The sequence below is a fragment of the Pararge aegeria genome, chromosome 1 (genome assembly GCF_905163445.1).
Source record: "Pararge aegeria chromosome 1, ilParAegt1.1, whole genome shotgun sequence".
Classification (NCBI taxonomy): Eukaryota; Metazoa; Arthropoda; class Insecta; order Lepidoptera; family Nymphalidae; genus Pararge; species Pararge aegeria.
This window is the reverse complement of record NC_053180.1, coordinates 12,135,269-12,158,943: the sequence shown is the minus strand read 5'-3', so window position 1 is coordinate 12,158,943 and position 23,675 is coordinate 12,135,269. Positions and strand designations below refer to the sequence as shown.

At 34.6% G+C, this 23,675-nt stretch overlaps 4 protein-coding genes across 4 annotated transcripts in view; 2 read left to right on the top strand and 2 right to left on the bottom strand.

The window, feature by feature from the left end:
- Positions 1 to 20,538, bottom strand: part of LOC120636990 — a 350,702-nt gene extending 330,164 nt beyond the window's left edge. The window contains exon 1 of the mRNA XM_039908577.1: positions 20,164 to 20,538. The gene's annotated coding sequence lies outside the window, so the exon portion shown is untranslated. The remainder of the gene's footprint in view (positions 1 to 20,163) is intronic.
- Positions 1,730 to 3,888, top strand: LOC120637091 (zinc finger protein 160-like). Its single transcript, XM_039908730.1, has 2 exons — positions 1,730 to 2,581; positions 3,339 to 3,888. Exons 1-2 carry the CDS (start codon positions 1,818 to 1,820, stop codon positions 3,814 to 3,816), a joined length of 1,242 nt encoding a protein of 413 aa, XP_039764664.1. The 5' UTR covers positions 1,730 to 1,817; the 3' UTR covers positions 3,817 to 3,888.
- Positions 3,900 to 5,576, bottom strand: LOC120630293 (piggyBac transposable element-derived protein 3-like). Its single transcript, XM_039899512.1, has 2 exons — positions 4,501 to 5,576; positions 3,900 to 3,912 (listed from the first exon to the last, which is right to left on the bottom strand). The coding sequence occupies exons 1-2, from the start codon at positions 5,574 to 5,576 to the stop codon at positions 3,900 to 3,902; spliced, it is 1,089 nt and encodes a 362-aa protein (XP_039755446.1).
- Positions 7,406 to 10,048, top strand: LOC120637086 (zinc finger protein interacting with ribonucleoprotein K-like). The gene is made up of 3 exons (XM_039908717.1): positions 7,406 to 8,226; positions 9,113 to 9,901; positions 9,984 to 10,048. Exons 1-2 carry the CDS (start codon positions 7,406 to 7,408, stop codon positions 9,591 to 9,593), a joined length of 1,302 nt encoding a protein of 433 aa, XP_039764651.1. The 3' UTR covers positions 9,594 to 9,901; positions 9,984 to 10,048.
- Positions 20,539 to 23,675: the final 3,137 nt, after the last annotated feature.

Here is a 23,675-nt window from a genome sequence, read left to right as displayed (position 1 = left end):
TACTCCCTCTGTCTGTTTGTCTATAGTCCCTTTAAAAATGAAACAGCCGTTTAAAATAAATTAAAATATGTTTTACATTTTTGTAGTAAATACATCACAGACAGATAATAATGAAACTATTACTTTGACTTTACAAATAGACATCTAAGTACCTACTTTAATTGTAATTTTGATTTAACAATTTTATATGAAAGCCTGTATTCATGCAGCACGCAATAGACAATACCTCACTCGGAGTATCCCTATGTGATCAGATCAGAAAATATGTAGAAATTGCATTTAAAGTCCTTTGCACCAAAAATAAAAAGTTCCTGAGAGTTACAAAGGGCAATTTCTCTTAAAAATTACTAAAAATTTATAATTCCAAAATATGATCTTTTGATTCAGCGGGTTTTGGGAAAATGCGAGCCCATGAAATGGAAAATCGGGAAATTTAATGGTCTTCAATTTCAGAATTTTCTTCGGATCATTGCAAGTAATGATCTGATAGAATGATTATAATTCATGAAACCTGGACGCCATATTTTTATTCGCTTATATAGTTTCTTTAAATAATCATTATATGGTTTGTTGACTTCGAGGAATTTTATTGCTCCCCAAGGACTTAATGATTTGAAGAGGAAAAGAGTATGTCATTAGATGTACGATGGTACTATATTATGTAGATTTTATTCGTAGGGGGTGAGGTGTAAAGCTTACTAAATAAATTCCAATTCATTTACTAGTTTGTCGAACAATATCGTTTTGCCCTTGGCTGCCAAGAGATAGTTGCAACTTACTCTGACTATCAGACTTCCCCGCACTTGTTTCCACTTTTGACTCGATGTTATCTCAGACCCCAATAGAAAAATAAAGGACTTCACACTCGGCAGCTTTAATGTATATTAATGTACATTACATCCGTTAAGATAATTTAAAGCTTTACAATAGACATATATTGTAAAGCTTTAAACTATCTTAACGTATCACACACACAATCTCCATCTAGATCCAAAGTGAGCGAAGCCTGTTGTATGGGTATCAAGATGACTAACGATTATCTTTTTGAATAATATAAACAAATACTCATAATTTACAGATGAACACCCAGACACTGAAAAACATTCAGATTCATAACAAACACATTTTCCAGTTGTGGGAATCGAACCCATGACCTTGGACTCAGAAAGCAAGGTCGCTGCCAACTGTGCCGTGAAAGCAATTCGGCTGTCCAATGTTGTAATAATATGGATCTGTCGAGATACTTATTACTAAATTAAATCATATGATGAATTATCAGACGAAAAATTTTGTGATTATTTTCGGGTCAAGATCAAAGTTTTCCAAACTTCATGGTCTAATTAACACAACAAAAGTGGAAACAGATTAACTGGCTGTACCTAAGGACTGTACTATTTGTGTCTCTGTCTATCACGTAAAGATTTTGAACATCCTTTTCAAAGAGAGATGTTTAGTAATATTCAGAAATGTATTGAGATGTATTAAGATCTATCAAAATATAAATGTATATTTTTGTATCGCTCGGTATCTTAAGATACGAAGATGTAAAAAATATACACTATAGCTGCCGTGTGTGTAGTCTTAAATGTAAAATGTCCATAACTATAATATGTTACCACCGTTTTCAGTAGGTTTTCAGCCATCACGTCAACAAATAGGTATTCTATTTTTATTTACTCTATGCTTCGAGTTCAAACTTCAAAGTCAAAGTGACAGTGGCACTCGACACTCGACACTCGACTCTACAACATTCCAGGGCCCAGGCAAATTATTGTCTGGAATTGAAAACATTTATTGTAGGTTTTAATTCAGTTACTATGGAGAGTTACGAAAATATATACAGTTCAATTTGTCGTTTATGCTTATCTTACAGTGACAGTAAAAAAATGGTATCCTTAATTGATGATAACAGCCAAGACGGCCTGACACCCTATGCTAAAGCAGTGTCAACATTTGCTCAGATTTGTATATCAAAGCAAGACGGTTTCCCCAGGAACATGTGCTTTAGGTGTTTATGTTTACTCAAACAGGCTATCCAATTCAAATTGGTAACAGAATCGAGTAATAATTGCCTAAAAAAATTAAAGAATTCCGTCGGTAGTAATAGTGAAAATTTAAAAGAAAACATCATCGAGTATACAATGTTAAAATTCTATTTTCCTAACGAAAGTTTTACAAAAACGCGTGAATGTATAAAGGAAAAAAAAGACTCTGTTAACCATATTATGGAAAAAGATAATGAAGTATTAGATATTCAATTCAACAGTAATACCAGCCCAGATGATAACATTTTTGATACCCCTGTCTTAGAATCGGACACTGAACAGAATGTATCACATCTTGATGTCAAGGATACAATCAATTTTGAGAACCTTAGTGGCTCTAACATGCTCAAATCCCAAACACCTAGTGCAGTACAAAATGTGTTTACAAGAAAGAATAAAATTACAAATAGAAAGCTACTTCTAGCAAGGCAAAAGAAGAGGAGACTGAAAAAGAACTTGGTTTGTAATATATGTAACAGAGTTTTGGCAAACCAATTTACACATAAGTATCATATGCAGAAGCATTATGGATACAGGTACTTATTTTGACACAATGATTTTACATACATTTTCTGTACTAACTTAGTTGGCTAGAACTATCCTTGTGTGTACATACATTTAATATATGCCTATTATCATAAACCTGCCTATATTTGCTTGCTTGTAAGTTGGTAAGGTTGTTCCCTTAAATTCTCCAATATATTATTCTGAGAAAAAAAAAATTTAAGTAGAAATATTTCTCTTTTAATAATTTTTCCTATATATAAATTGTTAACCAATGCCAAAAGTTTGTGTATTTGTTGTTGTTCATCTGACTTGCAGGTTTGATGTGGTTTTAATTGGTTTTTTTAAGTGTATTTCTTGGAGAATATTTAAATTCTGAATAATTAGCACAATCTTCTTTTGCCTAGCAAAAGACGATTGTGCTATTTAGATTACAATGATACAGAAGATATACAATGTACAAACAACACCACATACTAAAATATTTTTTTTTTTCACATCGCCATCAAGCCCAAAAGTAGGCGTAGCTTGTGTTATAGGTACTAAAATGCCTGATGAATATTTTAATGAATTTAATACATAAATACTTAGAAAATACCTATAAACACCCAGACACTGAAAAACATTAATGCTTATCACACAAACATTTACCAGTAGTGGGAAATGAACCCACTCCCTTGGGCTAAGAAAGCAGGGTCACTGCAAACTGCGCAAATCGGTCCGAAATTGAACCCGAAACCCAAGAAGGAGAGTCAGGGTCAATAAATAATGAAATGTTTTATTTTACAGATACATCTGTGAACATTGCGGCAAAGGGTACCCTGTTTTTAATGTGCTCCAAGCCCACCAACTATTAAAACATAGTACTGGCCCATACCTTCAATGTTCACACTGCCCTTTCAAGGCTCCTGGAAAAATTGAATTGACTGAACATGAACGCATACATTCTGGTGAGCGTCCATACACTTGTGATAAGTGTGGATTGACCTTCCGTAGACGAGCTATATGGAGGAAGCACTTGGTACAGCATTCTGAAAAGAAATTCCAGTGTCCTCAATGCCCGAGGAAGTTCTTTCAAAGAAGTGATATGTTAGCACATGCTAATAACATTCATGACAGAGTATATGTGTATTCGTGTAGTGAATGTGGTGCTACATACACTACTACTAAGACTGTGAGGAGGCATATGACAGAACGTCATGGTATTCCAAGGGAGATGCAGGGAAAAATTTTGAGGATTAATAAGAGGGCTTGTGAACAAGAATAATAATAAGAATAAATCTATCATAGTGGAAAGAAATAATTATGCAGCTTGTTTTAGAGAATTTTTGTTTCAGTCTTATATCCCTTTCAGGCCTGATTCCTGTTTTTTTAAAATTAAGACTTTTGACTACATAGCATGTTTCAATATTAGATAAGATACCCCAAAAAAATTTTTAAAAAAATCCCCCTCACCCCCCCTAGTGTAGGGGGACCCTGCACGATCGTGATGCTCAGGCTTAAACTAATTATCTGCACGATAGTGACGGTGTTAGACTTTCAAGGTAAAAACATAAATAAAATAAAAAATATCATAAGAACATAATTGTTTATTTATTATTTTTTGTAGTAGGAACATTTAGTAATCAGTCTTAATCAAATTGCAAATCACTTTAGACTTAGAGTCAATCAAATATTAACAAAAATTCTTCTTCTTCTTCAACAAAAATAAAAATCTTCTTAAAACTATACAAAAATACCTAGTCAAAAATTATTTAATGAACACTTTTCTCAGTCTGAAACTTTCTACTTTATATGATACACTGAAAAACAGTTTTGTTTTCTAGACAAACAAAGATAAACCTCACATTTGGTACATAGTATCTTTGACCTACTTTTGCAACCTTCCATCCTGCATGCTCTTGGGCTATCTATTTGATCAAATGATGGAAGATGATCATATCCATCATACCTTTTGGCTACAGAAGGTGGATTCGGTCGACGGAACTTAGACGTATTAGGAGCCTGGTTCTCATCTTGTTCATCAGTATCAGATCTTCTTTTACGTTCTGGTGCGTTGACAAGGCCATCTGACACTTGCATTCGAAACTCCAACAAGTCCATTATTTTACTTTTGGGTACTCTAGTTGTGATCGAATTTAACACATACAAACGCCAAGCATTCGAAATGGCCAAGTCAAAAAAATGGAGGATGACTTTTAGAGTCCATTTTTTCGTTTTTATGAAGGTCCGGTAGTATTCTATGGATTGATCGAGTATATCTACACCTCCCATGTTCTTATTGTAATTTGCGATTACTTTTGGACAGCTTACGTCTGTAAATGCTGAGAGATTTTTATCCCATCGCTTAATGAGACAAGAATCATCTCCAGATGTACAATTGGATGCTACAAGGACGGATTTGTTATCCATCCATTTAACAACAACAACATCATTGCTAACAAATTGTTGAGATTCGCCACGTTTCATTTTGCGATCTAGCTTGAAGTCCATGTTCTTCCTCTCAGGAACTCTATTCATCATTATTGTCCCGGTCCCATGTAGTCCCAATTCATTCAATCTCTCAAGTAAAGGTATAGATGAAAAAAACCGGTCAAAATATAGACAACTACCGCGTGGGATTGACTTAGAGAGATGAAGAATGACAGAAGCTCCAACGCCTAGAGATTTGTCTCCAAAGTTTGTTTTTGCGCCTTGATAAACTTCGAAGTCGATCATCAAACCATCGTAAGTAGTAGCGACGAAAGCTTTTAGCCCTTGTGGACGCGGCTTTGTTTTTATTACTTGTCTCAAACCACGTGGACATGTCCCAGAGAATGGAATCATTTGCTCGTCGATGGAATAAAAGCCTGGTTGACGTTCTAATTTGTCGCAAGCATTTTTGACTTGAGTAAGTACAGGTTGGACTTTCCACAGTGAATTCTGGTTTCCTGCCGGAGCATCATCACTATCGACAACATGGAATGCCATACGAAGAATCTTGAAACGATCTCTAGAAATCTTGTCAGCAACTAAAGCTAATCGCATTTCGATCCGCCAGTACATGTGAATGCGTGGGTATGGAATACATCCCATGATGAAATGAATTCCAACAAATTTTTTTAACTCTGCCGCTGTGGTGTTCAAAACTTTTCCCGTTTTACGCATGTAATAATTGTTGGTACAAACAGCGGCATGCTCAAAAAATTTATCATCAAAATAATCTTCAAAGTAGGCCAAAGGAGACCTTACCGCTGCTGACGACCGCTCCGGATAGCTGTGTTCCTTCTGGTTGAATGGCATCTGCTTCCAGATTCTTCAGCGAGTGTCTCGGCTTTTTGTCGGCTTTTGACGAGCTTTTGTTGCAGTAGCAGATGATGGACCTGGACGGGGAGGTGATTCAGGTTCCTCAGCAGACACCAACTGCAAAACCGATTCTTCTTGATCACCTTCGTCATCTTCCACTTCTTCTATTTCGGAGTCATTGCCATCTCCAATGAGCTGAAGCAACAACTCACCCGTTAGTTCCGTCCCTGAAAGCAAAAATAAAGAAAACTTTGATTGAAAGCAAAAAAAAAGAATGATTTACCGCCATACAAAGTATGACACTAAAAGATGAGATTGAGTCGGATCGTCACTATCGTGCAAACCAATATTTGAGAGGTTATGTTTTTCAATTCAAAGTAAATAACATCAAGAATATTGTTTACTGAATGACTTTATTAACTAAACAAGCTATTAAAAGCAAAATCATATCAAATTAGTTGAATAAATAACAAAAAACTCAATACTTACTCTGACCACTCCGCTCAACAAAATACGCCGGCATCTTCACCACAAGGTCAAAGAGCACTGACTGCCTTCTCACTCTTACCTGCGCGTTAATTCATAAACAGACTCGTGCACGATCGTTGGCTAGCGTTTTGGGCCCGAAAAGTTGGTTAGAAAAAGCGCGGGATTTTTTTAAAATAAAATGCACGATCGTGTTCCGGCGTCCTGAAAGGGATAAGTAAGTGATAGTGACATTTCATATCAAATATAGTTCAAAAAGTGTAGAAACATGAGTTTTTTATTTAACCTCTAAACACTTTTCAATTTAGGGAATTTGTAGACTAGACTGGACTGACTTGAACAGATTGAATTTTATCTATAAGAAACTGAGGTTCTTCAATGGTAGATGCAAATAGTAGTGTCATCAGCTTAACTGATGATGATAATGAACAGACTACTCACTGTGAACCACTGATCCAATTCTACAATTTTGTTAAAATTATATATGTTGATTCTCTAGAGGTTACTATGCCTTATCCAATAAATGCAAATAAAATAAAAAAAAATGCCTCTATGTTCAATTAAGGATATCTAAGGTTCCTGGGTGGGTGCAAAATTTCCCTCATATTTTCTAAGCCTAAGTAGTTTTGGACAGGGAACAATATTAATAATAATTAATTCAATGATTTAAAGCGGTGGGTCTCGGGTCATAATTAGGTTAAAACGAACTTATAGATGCTAACATATAAAAATTTGACTGAGCTTAAGAGTAAAAAAAAAAACCTAATCCTTTAGTTAGTAGTCGCTCAAAATTCAAACTGACTATCTCAAACATAAATTATACGACTGAATAGGCTGTTTGGTCATGTAATGATCTTTGCCTGTCAAGAACAAATTAAAAAACAAAAGCAATAACATCAAACGGACTACTGAAGACACGGCTGTATGATATTATACCTTTGGCCTTGTCGCTACGGGAAAGAATAAAAAAAAATAACTCAAAAGTCAAACTGACTCCTGACATACAATATTTTATTTATTTAGTTTGTTTTGTTTATTTTTGTCCACTGTCTTTCTACAATTATTATTACTTGTAAATGCCTACGATGGAGAGTTATGAAAATATATATAATGCAATTTGTCGATTATGTTTAAATTATAGTGACAGTAAAAAAATGGTATCTTTAATTGACGAAAATAGTCCAGACGGCCTGACTCCTTATGCAAAGGCCGTTTCGACTTTTGCTCAAATAAATTTTACAAAACAGGACTGCTTTCCAAGTAACATGTGCCCGAAGTGCTTGTATTTGCTAAAACAAGCTATTCAATTTAAATTGGTCACAGAATCAAGTGATAATTGTTTAAAAAACTTAAAGGTTTCGGTTGGTGATGATAGTGAAAATTTAAAAGAAAACATCATTGAATTTACAATGCTTAAGTTCTATTTTCCCACCGAGTGCCGCAAAGTAACTAGAGAATGTTCCAAAACTAAGAAAAAGAACGAAGAAAACAGCGAAGTAACCCAATTTATCGAAAATAACAAGAACATTGTAGAAAATCAATCAACCACTAACAATAGCTTAGATGGGGACCTTTTTGAAACTCATGAGCCAGAATCAGAAACTGAACAGAATATATCAGAAAATGAAGTAAAAATATTGGATACATTAGAGAACCTCTTTAGCTCAAATGATTGTGAAACTCCAAATTCAGTACAGGTGTTTAAAAGAAAGAAAACTGTTGCAAAAAAGAAGTGTTTCAAACCACAAAAGCTACAATATCAGTTGGCAATAAAACAAAGAAGTATACGGAGAAAATTACCCTCTGGTAGTCGAGTTAAAGAGGACTTGGTTTGCAATGTTTGTGATAGAGTGTTGGCAAACCAATTGACCTACACCCATCACATGCAAAGGCATACTGGATGCAGGTAATGTAACTCAGCTTGTTACTTAAGATTTAATTAAAGCAGTCTGAATATAACTTGCTTCATCAGTGAAGTAAACATTGTGAGGAACTCTGCATTTATTAGAGTTTTCATAACATTCTCAAAAGTGTTTGAAGTCTGCTCTTTGCCAGTTGCCTGTGGTCTAAACCCTTTTCGTTCTGAGATAAGATCCCTGTAGTGATGTTATCTCTAACACACACACAGAATTTTTAAACAAGCCATTTGCTTTTGACTTAAAGCATCATTATTATCAGATGTTCGGTTTTAAATATAATCAAAAAAGGATTATTTATGCATGATTTTATTGTATCCTAGATTAAAATATAATAAGTTTAAAACAGATAAAAAGACAGGTCAGGCAAAAACAATTTATGCATTATTTATGCTAAGAATTGTGTATACTTGTATTTTCAATCATAATTTTGTTGTTTGAGATTTATTTACTATAGGAATAGGAAATCACAGGACCTCCTGAATGTTTATTGAAATATATTGAAAATAAAGATACAAAAGATTTTATGGATTTTATGAACTTAAACATCCCAAGTTGTGTTTTAATTGAAAATTGATAGAATAGAATAGAATAGAAAAACTTTATTGCAACACAACACAATAGGAAAAATACAATGAAAACAGTAATAGTGCTAGGGTGCAAAGGCAGCCTTAACACTAAAAGTGATCTTATAAAGGCAACCTGAGCGAAGCCAATAAAAAAGTAGATCTTGTCATCTGGTTGAATAAATTAGATGTAATGATATTGTGGATTTGGAAACCTGCCAATGTTAATTATCATTATTTTAACTAAAGATTCTAAGATCAGTTACTTACTTAATTTATAAAAACTTTTCATTCATTTTTTATCCAACAGATACATTTGTGAACATTGTGGGAAAGGGTTCCCAGTGCTAAATGAGCTGCAAATCCATCAGGTAACAAAGCATGGCACTGGCCGGTACATCCAATGCAAGCAGTGCTCCTTCAAAGCTCCTAGGAAGTTTGATTTGGTTGAACATGAACGCATACATACTGGTGAGAGGCCATACACATGTGACAAATGTGGATTGACCTTCCGTAGACGAGGTATATGGAGGAAGCACTTAATATACCATACTGAGAAAAATGTCCAATGTCCTCAATGCCCAAGAAAGTTCTACCAAAGAAGTGATATGTTAGCACATGCTAATAATATTCATAACAGATTATATGTTTATTCGTGCAGCAAATGTGTTGCTACGTACACCAAAACACAGACTGTGAGACGGCATATGACTGAGCGACATGGCATTCCCAGGGAATTGCAGGGGAAAATTATTCGGCTGAATAAAGGGACTAGCTATCAAGATTATTAAAGATTTGTGTATGTGACAATAGCACATAAGTACAGACAAGTTTTTCAACTTAATCAAAAAAGATAAGTTAGTAAGAAGTGTGTAGTATATTGTGTTATTGAAGAGATTATTGTTTCAGATTATTTCTTATGTGAAAATGACATTTGTTTGAAATATAGTTTTAAAATTAGAACCATTGTTTATTAACCAAGATGAAGATCATATGCGGGTCAGAAAGAAGTGCCACATATTACACTTTTAATGGATTAAATGAGTAACTGTTTAAGAAGCCGAATTCTTACTAATATTATAAATGCGATAGTGTGTTTGTAAGTTTATTCGTCCTTCAAAAGCAAACAATTAACTTGATTTTGATTGACGGAGAGTAACCTAGGCTATTTTTTATTCTAGGAAAATAAACGATTCCCACGGGATTAAAAAATAATACGAAATAGGACGAAGAACACCGGCAGCAGCTAGTAATAAATAGTCTACAAACCATAACTTATGAAAGTCATACTTGCTTGCTGCTATAGAAATTCATGCACATTCATATCATAATCATCATATTCTGCGTATTCTCATCCCACCGCTGGTCACAAGTCCGTTGATTTTAGAGCGTGGAAGCAGGTTGCTGCAATGCAGGTTTGTTGGCTGAAACGAATATTATCATAAATTGGTCCTATTAACTGGGAGTTGGGACCGACGGCTTAACGTGCCAACCAAGTAGGGTTGCCAGATCGATTCTTCCTGTTATCGGGATCAATGACCGATTTTTCGGGACTTTAGGGCATTGGCCGGGAGAAATAAAAAAATCAGTGAATAATATTAATTATACATAATATATTAAGTAAACAAACATATTTTTGCATAGCACTGTAGATATAAGAAAAAAAAACATAGTAGGTATCTGTGGCACATAAGATAAGAACCGAATGAGCATGTTTATTGTTTTTGTTCTGCCATAAGTATTTGTAATTTTTTTTTGTGTGTTTGCAAGTTTCGTTTGACGAAAATGTGAACTTAAAATTATCGAACTTGTTTTTCGGGAGATTATTTGCTTGGTCGGGAGCAATAATAAAGAGCAGTTACATACAAAAATTCGGGAGAATTTCGCCAATTCCCGACCGTCTGGCAACCCTGTATCGAAGGCAAGTATTTAGAAATGTTTATTCCCACGTTCATTCGTGCCGTCATACATAAGGAGTGAGAGAGTGGTAGAGAGAGAATGTTAGTATCCCGAAAACTTGATATGAACATTCCCTATTAAGTCTACTTACCAAGTTTATCATACGGAAATGATGCTGGGGCACGTTTCAAAACCAGCACTTCTCTTATTAATGTACGAGCATAGACTGTAAATTCGATTGTTAATGAATTGATTCCGTATCTTTAACTGAATGAGAACTAGTAATCTGTTTCAAAAAGATTGCTAGGCTTTACCTTCTTTTATTGAAAACGAATTCGAGTGTTTTTTTTTAAATGACAAAAGTAAAGGTGGGTCGTAAGTAACTAAGTATACAAAATATAGGTACAAACTATAAAAAAACTGGTAACACAGACAAACGCAAACACATGCAAACAAAGTGATTATTAAGTGATTAAGTTGACAAGATGTGAGAACTAGGTACTTATTCCTGCGAAGGAGAATCGCAAGCCACTTGAGTTCTTCGACCTATTCGGCGAAATTTACGAAGCCCAAATATGAACCGTATACAAAGATTTATAAGCTTACCTAAGTTTAGCAATTCCTCACATAGGTTTCGTGTTATCGAGCTAGTTGATACAGCCGATTTTATCGATAAATAACTAAGTTATATTTACCTTGATGGCTATTTTATCTGCGCGAACATCACATATCGTAAAGGTTAATTTAACGTAAGAACTCTCCCAGAATCCACTTGATCGTAAAATTTTATTTCCACCGTGGTTAAAGTTCCGGTATACAGGATCGTATGTTAGTTGCTAGTTCTAAGTGGCTATTACTCATAACTACGACAGTTCGTGTATTTTTCTCGGAAACTTTAAATTGCTTATTGATCTTATTCATTTAGTGGTAAAGTTTTCAAAGCTGTTGAAGTTATTGGTTGAATACTAAATTATAGTGCCGTAGCGCCAGCGTTGGTAGCAGTTGGTATTAATGTTCGAGAAGAAGATTTTCAAATCGTAACACAAAAAAAAAGAGTTCAGTTAACATCCGCACTGATAATAAAGATTTCGAACAGATAAGTCTGCTCTATAGGCTAAAGAAGAGTGCCGTTTCTAGACCCTTGTGTAGGTTGACATCGAGCTCAAAAAGCTGGAAAATCTGTAGATACACGAGCTGGATTTTGTGAATCACTAAATTATAATACCAACCTTTACGATACGGTAATTTATACGACAAATTATCATTAATAATGATTATTTATCTTATTATAATTTTTAAATAATAAAACGTTTTTTCTTCTGATCAAAGATTTATTATAATAACTTATTTTAAAATAACACATACTGAGTTTAAAATTTTATCTATTATAATTTATACCTATAAATAAATCTGTCCCCATTCTAACATTCCTTAAAATAACCAGTCCACAGCACCCCAATTTGAAAATGTTAGCGTTAAATAGGTACTCGCAACAATAGGTTCCGCTCCCACTGGGAATATCATTCAGTGCAACTTATTGATGCATGTACCTGCTGAAGCATATAATCCGACTGTACGTATTCTTCAATTTAGATAAATTCTCTCATGTCGAGGGTAAACCCATGTCTCCCCTTTCAAATTTTGAACATGAAAGAATAGCGTGAAGAAAAGCATACCTTGGTGATAACGTCGGAATAGTTATTTCCGCATTATCACCAATACACCAAGAGTAACAAGCCGTTTTTACAGATTAAAAATTACATTTAAAGACACCTCGTGGATCATCATCATCATCAATCCATTACCGGCCCACTACAGGGCAAGGGTCTCCACTCAGAATGATACGGGTGTAGGCCGTAATCTACACCGCTGGCCAAGTGCGTATTGGTACACTTCACACGCCGCTGAGAACATTATCGAAAACTCTCACGCAGGTTTCCTCACGATATTTTCCTACTTATGATATTTAAATTGCTCAAAATAAAAACGCGCGTAACTCTGAAAAGTCAGTGGTGCGTGCCGGGGCTCGAATTCTGTCTCAATGTCAAAGTCAAAAATATCTGTATTCAAGTAGGCCCGGCCCATAGGTGGAACTTTAGATGCGTACATAAGAATTACACGGTAGTGAGATGATGGCGATAACCACATTCGTAAACTTAAAACTACAGCTAAGACGATGATATGATAATGAAAGGAAAGACGATGCCACCCACCCACTAGGATGTCACTGCTTTGTACTATGCATGATGTAATATGTTGAGTATACGCTACTATACAATTATAAATAAATATCAGAAGTATGGCGTCCGGTGTTTCTAGGCAGAATACTAAAATTGGATTTGAATCGACACGCGTGGCGTGGCAAGAGGTGGGATCATCATCATCATGCATGCATATTCCACTAGATAAGCTTGGTACTAAAAAATTAATGGCCTAAACCGGTAATCGAACTCAGGACCACACAATCCATGATCTATATGCTAACCACTACACACAGAGGCCACTAAGTAGATAGATATTGCACATAAATATTTTTGATAAATTAACGTGCACCTGTTAAAATTCAAGCTCCCATCTTTGGTAAAACTTAATTGAAATTTTGCTCATAATGTAAAATGTGTTATATTATATTCTAACCCTCAGAGTTAATTGGATATTGGGTTAGGCATAGGAGTATTTTAAGTAGGCACCTACCTCAGTCATCAATTTCGACATAAGGACGAGTTTTCATAAATTATTATGTTGTGAAAAATTGGTTGTGATGGTGACATTAATTATTTCAATGGCTTAACAGGAAATAGATAAATACAGATACGATAATTACTACAACAAGCTAGAATACAAAATATACACGGGGACTTTTCTTCCGTCGCACTAATAATTATGGCCACTATTAATTGGTAAAAAATAATAAACTAAAATAAAGTATAATGGAAATTAAATTTTTAGGTTGGTGTATAAGAAGCATCCTACATCGAGTGGCAGCGGTGCGTTTCGGCGGCGGTATCAATTCAATAATTTGTTCTCGTTACATGCAGTACAAAAAAGTATTCGGATAGGTAGATCAGCTTTTAAATGTTTAAATTTTTTATTACTCGTATTTAAAGCTTATGCAATATTCAAATTAATTGAACCTTAGGGAGACCAGGTGAGTTACAAGGAATGAACGTTAGAAATGAGTTATTTAACTAGTTACGTTAGCTGTATTGATGTCTGTATCACCGAACTCCTCCATATTGAACCCCCCCTAACCTTATTTGCGCTGCACTGTGCCGACTGGTTATTGACGTAGTTGATTCGGTGCCGCAAAAATACCTCCTATGTAAAGGTTTGACCATTTTAACTGTGTTTGTTTTTATGATGATAGGTAAGCTTGCTTCTCACGTGAAAGTAAAATCAAAAATATTCGGTTATCTTCCCGTGCAGCCACACCAGCCTCTCCTACCAGTGGGTGCAACTCAGTGCAAGGGAAATTCCTATTTACCCGTACCTACACCCACTGCGTTAGGGTAAGAGATAAATTAAAAAAAAATGGCGGTTCATTGTATCGATAAATAAATACGAAATAGTTAAATTTGCATACTGTACTTTCTGAAAGTTGTAAGTGAAGGACATAGTTCAGTACCTATTGGGTTTCGTGCATTATTATTTATTATAGGAAGGAACACGCTTAACAAAAATCACACCTGATGGCATGTGATTTTATGGTCTATAATGGAATGCGTTAAACTTTAAGATGCCCATTCTTTGTACGTTTGGAACTTTCGTAGCTTACAAAATTTACTGCTTACTCCGTATTTATTTATTGTTACGATGTATCGATATGTTTTTACATTTAATTCCTACCCTAACGCGTTTGGTGTACGGGTAAATAGGAATTCTCCTTGAACTCACTATTCATATATAGGTATGACTATTCGACCTTCACGCAGGAAGATGAAGATGAAAAAGTCCTCATCCAGCAAGTTCGAGTTATAAAACACTTCAAGGTAGGAAGTCTTATTAAGAATATATGAAATGCATGCCACTGGACTCATACGATTAGATAATAGAAACTCTAATATAAAAGAGCGTTGCATCTTAAAAATGCATAGATTAAAGTGCAAAATGCAATAAACCGCATAGGACAATAGCGATTTTACTGTTCATGCCTGAGCACAAATGAGCGAGTATTGCGTAGGTATCTAGAAAGGTAGGTGTATAGAAACGTGCCTTGGCGAAGAAGGTCGCCATTTCCGTACGCCCTCAAATAACTTGGTATCGAATTCATCGAGTCAAAAATTCTGTAATTGTTTTTTAATAAACAGAGGAATGGAATAGATATTTTTTTCCTTTCGATTGTTATTTATTTGTCAGATGTGTTAAGAGGCCCGTCGTTGGTTAATAAGCATGAATGACTTGTACCTTTTTACAAAAATCTTTTCCGATGTGGTATTGAAACGAGGATAATACATTTCCACCGAAGGATTAAGTAAGGGACTAGTTTATTTTTCGGGACAAAGAGTAGGTATTCTGGGTCTCTCTTCTAGCTGCCCTTGTCCGAAATTTTGTAAAGATCGGTGCATCGCTAACACACAAACAAACAGACTATCGTCGCATTTTTGATTAGTATACAGGGTTGGTACATTACTGATTTCACCTGCTGACATGACTGGGTTGATCATTAGATGAGCATGTCCGAAGAATTAAAAAACCGGCTGTGACAGTTATTCTTGCACATTAAGAAACATGACATTATATGTTCATAATTATGATTGAATCCACTTAACGTAACATAAAGGTCTTACTTTCTAAACTCATGGTGAAATCCCGAAATGCTGAATCTGGAACGGTGATTCATTCGTAATAACCGAAGATGTGTCGTGTGTGTTGTTTAACCCCCGTAAGTTTTGTTTCAAATTCCAAACAAATTCCTTGGCCTTAATTAAAATAACAATATTAATGAAACGTGCCTATTTGCAACTAATTTTCGAATTGTTTTCCAGACATCGCAAAGGGTCCTTTATCGTTGAGATCTCACATTTACCTAGTGACGTCAAATTTGGAAGTAACTTCTTATATGACGAAAGGTATACGACGAAGAAGATTTGACGTAACAAAGTTCTGTTTGAATGTAGGAAAAATATAACAGGAGTAATTCTTTGTTTAATAAAATACCAATATCAATACAAAGTTTACGTAGGTAAACTGTAAACACCTGTACCTCTTAAATCTGCTCTCTGAAATGTATGTAATAAAGACTTAAATTGAGTGCTACGTCGTGTAACTAGTGCTACGTTGTGCTAAATGTTGCTTTACTTTGTAGCGTATCTGACTAAAGTTTTTATGTTTAGTTTCGAATTGAATTTGTTTTTTATATATATTGCCTTTTTATTGAGGTTAATACTATTTGTTAAACCGCGGTCGAAATGGCTTAGTTAAAAGTTCAATATCAATCGAATATTCGATTTGCAATCCGGCCGCTGAAAGAATGTGTAAAAACGAGAATAAACAGTTGATGTATGTATGGTAAATATTGTTTATTTTATTTATATCTAGCAATAAATTTAGCACAACATCATATAATAAAATTAAGCTGATGTACCTAACTATAATATGAATTATATTTTATGCAGTCCAAATATCACTTGCTTCAACGGTGAAGGTAAACATCGTGAGGTAACCTGCATGCCTGCACGGCTAGCATGGGCATGAGACAACTATCTCCCCGGGAAAAGGATAAAAATGAGTATTTGCTTTTATAACATGCTACTGAAAGTAATATTAGATTTACCATTACATAAGTTTAAAGAATGTATAAAAACACATTTAATACACCGAGGTTACTATACTATTGATGAATTTCTTAATGACAAGGTTGCCTGGAAGCAAGCCGCACCGCTTTCATCTCACACAAGTTAGAACAAAGATTGTTAAATTGTAAAACGATGTTGGAAAAGAGCAACTGCTGAGTTTCTTGCCGGCTTCTTCTCAGTAGAATCTGCCTTCCGTCTCTACAAACAGACATACTTGACGTTTCAAAAGTACTTATATTAGGCCTACTTGAAATAAATGAATTTTGAATGTATCTTCTTCCAAATCCAAGTAATATGATTAATAATAAACGGGGGTGAACTTCTCCTATTCCATGTTCCCGTGCTTTGGCAGGTGCACACGTTAATTATATCCCATGTCAAGGCATATAATTTTTGTCTGCTGCCTGTAATAGCCCCGTGAGAGTTTTCCATAATGTTGAAGTGTTAGAGTATGTGTCTCAAAGATATGTGGATTCCAACAACTCGATCTGGGCCAGTTCCCTGTAGTGGACCGTGACGTGTTGATATGATGATGATGAATAAAGAATATCTACAAATATGGTAAAGCAACGAACCTTCAAAATTATATCGCCAGTTCAATCTCGAACATGCATTCTATAAACAACGAAACCATAGTAAATAACCTACCTATGAAATTGAATAAAAATATTTTCAGTTTTACGGCACCCGTGTGGGATTAGCGATGCGGTCAAAAGGCAACCTAAGCCACGGAATGATTACGTTGAAAAATGTAAGCCTGTGTTTTTAATTATACCAAACCATTGTGGTATAGTGCTAGAGAAGGTTGCTAAATTTCCTTTACGAAAATTACACATACACAAACAAAGGTTTGCTGTAAGAGATTGCTCTAGCAATAAGGACCGGCTTTGCACACGTCTGTATGGTTTTTTTTGCCTTTGAACTTTTCTTCGGTGGAAACCTTTGTTCTAAATATTCACATCTTTCCAACAAGTTGATCTATGTACGAAGGCTAAAATATACTACTTGCTTTTCCGAACAAAATTTCGTGTTATTATTATTAATGTGCAATGGATCCTATCACAAGAAGATATTGTGAAATCTTATACCAAGTTTCTGTTATTAGCGCTTTCAGATACACAAACTCTCAACTTTATAATATAATAATACATAATATATACCATAGGTGTTGTCGCTGAAAAGTCGGACAACAAGGTTGGTACATCGCAAATTCAATTCACTTATAGATTTTAGAATTGGCTCTCGGACTAACACCAAGCATTCTGAAATTAATACCAAAAGGGGGATGAAATTTTAAAATTAAAAACCTCGAAGCTTTTATTACGTACCACTTTAGCGTGCAAGATTTAAAATAAAGGTGGCTTCTGTGGGTTTAAATAATGAACACTACGATAAAGCTTTTGGTAGTGATAATTTATGCAAATGTTATTAACTTATTTAAATAAAATATTTTATTATTATACCCGTGCTATTAAAGAATAAATTTATAAAAGGTTGTGTTGGCACATTATTTGTACGAGATTATTATCTGAGACACGACGACATTATGTGAAAGAGATAACACTTCTGCCGCCTTATACCATAGGTATATTAGTTAGTAGCCTATATATTTGATCAATATAAGCGACCATGTTACCTAGTGCCGTTTATAATATTTATATTTACTGTCGTTACCAAATGTTGTTAGAAGTAATAACCGAATCCAATCTAAGCATCGTGGAGAAACTATGCTTTACATCGCTCTCTCCTGTGATAAATCCTATGCCCAGCCGTACTTATGGCACTTTGTCAATTTTGAAGTCATCTAAATTTGGTTAAACTTCAAATCCCTATCCCTATCTATCAATATCCCTATCCCTACTTATATTATAAATGTGAATGTAAGTTTGTTTGTACCGCTTTCACGCAAAAACTACTAAACCGATCATCATGAAACTTTGTACGCATATTTCTGAAGGTTTTAAAATTAATATAGGATGCTTTTTATCCCGAAATTAAGCTCATTTCTTTTGGAAGAGGGGTAGAAGGTGTTTGACGATTTTACACCATAACGCCGTCAAATGATAACCGATTTTAATAATTAATTTTGTAATTTAGAGGTTATAATGTCTTTTTAATTTTGCCCAAATTTCGTTCGTCTGATGAATGTGATTGGAGATAGAGGACACAATTCCTCAGCGGACGGCAGCCAACCCGTCTTTTAAGGCTTAGCTATCCTAAATACATAAAGATCGTAGAATTACACCTTAATCGAATGCCACATGTCTTTCGAAAAACAAAAACAAACGCAGACGAAGTCGCGGGTATCAGCTAGTAAATAATAAATACTGTTGCGAATAATTCTAATACAACTCGATCAAATACAAGTGATATCAAGGATAGCACTTTTTGGCTTGTTGCTATCAAGGATCTTCACAAAGAACATTGTGATAATAATACTTTTATACCTGCAAATTAATTAATTGTTTAATTTACTTAAATAATTTAAACAACTTTTGAAGTTTTACTCTTTACTATTTTTATTTAATGCAAGATTTGTCATGTTTTCTCTAGAAATCTTATACCTACCTACTGATTTCAGTGGAACACAATCGCAGGCAGACAATTTTACAGGTAGGGAGAAAAGGAAACTTTTTAAGTGTTTTTATTATTGTATTAAAGAAATACACTGTGAAATTTTACGTAAAAAATTGCATGAAAACTATCTTTTTGAAATTGGGGACATCGATATTCCTGTTTTTTAGTTAAAAAATTTCTAAAGCATTTAAATATTGTTAGCTTTACCTTTCTTCATAAACGGTGCCGAGCAGCGGATAAGTTGGTATGAAAATGTTATCCTTTTCAGAAATTGTACGCAGAAGATTTCTCGGGCATATTACGCTACTTTTAAACATTTACTAAAATTCTCGTTAACGGGTACGCATATCTAGCGTATCGCATATGAGTATCATAATAGAGTAGAATAGAAAAAGAATATATTATATATACATATAATAGGAAATATTTACAAGAAAAACTTCCAAACATTTTTATCTTATCTAATATTTTTAATACATTATTTATCTAAAAACAACCCATTAGGCCGATGTCACAACGCTGGCCCTGTGTGGATTAGTGGACCTCAGAATATTATGGAGAAACCTGAAGCATGTTTCCTCACGATGTTTTCCTTCACCGTTAATGCAAGTGATAATTTAATTGCTTAAAACACGCATAGCTTATAAAAGTTAAAGGTGCGTGCTTGGAATCTAACCCGGCTCCTCGAACAGCCGAAGTCCTAACCACTAGACTGTCACAGCTAAACCATATAAACGAATAATAATTACTGTTAAGCGTGCATCAAAAACGTTACCGTCGAGTTAGGGGCATACATACATAATGGTCACTGAGGAGGTCAAACTCGTCTAAACCAATAAGTATAGACAGTACCGATCACAGTGATATTCAAACTGACAGTAGATCTGTTTATCCGCTTCTAGTTAGTGTCGGCCGTCGAGTAGAACAAGAGTTTCAGTTGTTTAAGCGGCAAGGGGCCCAAAGATGCCTGTCGGAGTGTTTAGACTAACAATACGGAACAGAATAACTGTTAAGTCTGCAATCGATATTATACATTTTCAGGCAAATCTTTGCTACTACAATGTAGAAAATCTGTTAAACTACCACCTACCTTTACGCTGCCGCCGATGGCGCCATACTGCCTCGTCTTCCGAAGACGACATTTATCCGGAACACCACATTGAATCTCAGGGATTGATGCACTTAACTACAGTTATCACGCTGCCCTAGACAACGTGATATAAAGTCTTTAAAACTCATAATCTATTTTTTATTAAAATCAAATATGACATTTATTTATGTGGGAACTTTTTTATTCCGGTATCACTCAGAAACGTCGAATTCCACGGATTTAAAAATCAGACTTTATAAAGAAACTATAAAAACACGAGCACTCAATCCTCTTCCAAAATGTTTGTTAGAATTCACGTATTAACTTTTTTTAGCGTTAAATTTTAGCAGTTTATGTAAAGTGCGAGCGTGTTGGTCCGACCGAGCGGGCTTCACGAATGTTTGACCCTGGAGATCGCGAGGTGCGGATTTATTTTTTACATACTACCCACAAGTTCACGATACAACTTAGATATTGAGATTATTTAAATATATAGACGATAAAATAGTAATTGCGGACACTGCTAAATTGGGGTAGTTAATTTGAAACGAAATTCCATTAAAAGTATATTTTTAAAGAATTCGTAGGTAATTCTTTTAATTATTTCTGCAGCACTAAAATAAATTGATGTGATGAAAAAGCATTGAACAAAGGGTGCCTGATGAAAGCTAGCTCTACCTTGACCAAGGTCTAGAGCTGACGCTGCTTCACGGAAAAGAATAATAACTGTAATGGTTAATTATTAGTGCTGGTGACAGTCTTTTGACTACCGTTCTATTTGTTTTAACAATTTGCGACGGCAAATATTTCACGAAAAGTGAAATAACTCTCAAAACATTTATATATTAATATTTATTGAAATGTCTCTCAAAACATTTATTTTCTAAAAATATTCGCGCATTCAAAATATTTCGATATTTTGAGCCTACATTGAAGGAATGCAATTCAATTAAATATAAAGCAAAGTAACACCACGTTCACACATTGCGGCGAACCGAAATGTTTTTATGAAACGATTTCCATTTGCGTATGAATGAGTTCACGTGATACGGCGATACTAAAATCGAAATTATTTTTTATAAACGGAACCCGGCCGGCCGTAACTACGAGAAAAAATGTTTAGTGTAAACGCAGCACAAAATAGTCAGTACTAACGATATATATCACCATATTTAAATACGACCCAAATTTAAATGTACCCCAAATGAATAACCACAAAAACCCAAACGCGGTCCAACAGGGATGACACATTTAATTGTTGTTTTAATTATTTCGGTTGTTGTTTATGAGGCAATGGAAAAACGGGGTCTGGCAACTTCAAAGGGCAGTTAATTCTATTTCGCCAGCAAATGTCACCGGGGTCGGCTGGGTTCGCAGGTAAGCTACCGCTTAGGTACCTCTTGGGGATGTCGCTATCATTTTAACTTTGTGAACTTTTATGTAACAAGCAAGAAGCGTTTTTATTCACTTCTAAATATTTCTAACATCATCAGATGCGTAAGTATTCATGTAATAAGCTACTCAACTAGTTCAAAAACGTGTTAATTCTTGATCAACATCCTAAAAATATGGGCTATGGCTCATTCGATGCGCTTTTCGGGATTTGCACTTAACGGCCACGTGGAAACCTATTTTCGGCGTTGAATAAAAATTGACACATTGGAGGACACCTCAAAAATACTAAAAAATTATAAATTTCATTGATTTACGTTGTTTTAAAGTTAAATTTGTTAAATTGATAAGTTACCCTCGGGACTCAGGGAGCATTTTTGCGCCGTTCGAAGAGCATTTTTGCGCCTTGTAAAAGACTAAATTATTTTGCTTATATTATACTAGCGGACCCCAGCGCCATCTGTCGGGCTGATTTGTGAATAAAACCATCCAGGGTGCCACCCAAACGCATACCGAAAAATTCATTCAAATCGGTCCGGCCGTTTAGGAGGAGTTCAGTGACATACACACGCACACAAGAAATATATAAATATATATATATATAAAGATATACTTATACTAAAGCAAATTGTCGACATAATAATGGCAAGCTTTATATTTAACAAATCTTTTATTGTTTACTCTACGAAAATTACTGTATCAATGTTTCATATAAATTTTGATATTCAGTTGGAAGAAAACATGACGTAATTAAGTAAAGAGGATTTCTCAGAAGTTAACCAAAATGTTCATAAAAATGAACATTTTGGTTGGATATAAATGTATATATTTTGGTTAGCACTATAAAAAAAAACAAATAAGTACTTGCTCACTGCCGCGATCTTGGAAATTTTACTAACAGGTAGCTTAAAACAAACAAAGTGGAAAAACTTGTAAATAATCGCTGCAGCCTGTAAATTGTACAGTTTTAAAAGATTCATTCCGAGGGAAATCATTTAAAGCCCTCCTTGGCCATTTTTTTCGGAAACGATTTCACCTTTTGAGTTTCAGGCTTTGGGTATGAAATAAATGGCTGGGTTAAGGTTAATGATTGTCGTTGTTTGGAATCACTTCTGCTTTTTTGTGTATCAACGTATGAAAATCTTATCTTATTTCTTCGTTACATTTAGAAGCATTTAATTTAAAATCATATAATAATGCAGCAGTATGCTATTATTTCTTTTATTCGTCATTTTCTTACCTATTTTACAATCAATGGGTGCATCGATTTTGATCAAATTTGGTACCGAGCAATCTGGAGATATAAAAAGGATACTGATGATTACTGTGAAGCACCTGTAATTCTTTCCCGTCCCTGGTAGCCATATACGGGTTAGCAGCTAAACTATCATGATTTTTCATTGAGATAGCTTGCGTTCTGAGAACAAACATAAAATTTAAACCATTTTAGATATATAACGCAAAAGGCCCCCGTAGGATCTTAAAAACGGAAACGTCGAGTAAACAGCTAGTACTATTGTATATGTAAATTAATGAAATCGTTAGTCGGTTTCTCTTGACGCATAAGTATAACTTATTGAGTCAATTTGGCGTAAAACTCCTATGTGGAGATATTACACAGATTAACTATATGTATTCCTATTTTTGACCCTTTAAACTCCTATTCAAAATGAATAAAGTAATATTGGTACTTTAGTCGGCTTGCACCAAATAGAGATAAGTTCAGATGACCCGTCGCGATCACAATAGGAAAAACAATAGAAGCTCTCCATATGTTCCTGTTACCTGCTTCCTAAAGAGCTTAGGGAAGTTATAACAAAGAAAAATATTAAGTACAAACTTAAACAACATTATATAGATCTTATAACAAACAAATATATTTAATGACAAAATCTGAGAAAAAATTAAAAACTGTACATGTATAGTGAAGGAATATGAACGCACTTCGTTCCTACCTATACTGAGTTATTTAAATTATGGAACGTAAACAAAAGGTTTTTACATTTATCATTGTCGACCTACCTGCATTCTAAATGGTAACGTGAATAAGTAACGATTTTGTAGCATTAATTGTGAATGTTAATATATTAATCTATCAGACTAACAAAGCAAAAATTTGT

Excerpts from the sequence above, each read along its gene's own strand:
- LOC120637091 (XM_039908730.1), top strand. The coding sequence starts at position 1,818 with ATGGAGAGTTACGAAAATATATACAGTTCAATTTGTCGTTTATGCTTA. Across the intron at positions 2,582-3,338 it reads CAGAAGCATTATGGATACAG|ATACATCTGTGAACATTGCG; the intron begins GTACTTATTTTG and ends TTTATTTTACAG.
- LOC120630293 (XM_039899512.1), bottom strand. The coding sequence starts at position 5,576 with ATGCGATTAGCTTTAGTTGCTGACAAGATTTCTAGAGATCGTTTCAAG.
- LOC120637086 (XM_039908717.1), top strand. The coding sequence starts at position 7,406 with ATGGAGAGTTATGAAAATATATATAATGCAATTTGTCGATTATGTTTA. Across the intron at positions 8,227-9,112 it reads CAAAGGCATACTGGATGCAG|ATACATTTGTGAACATTGTG; the intron begins GTAATGTAACTC and ends TTTATCCAACAG.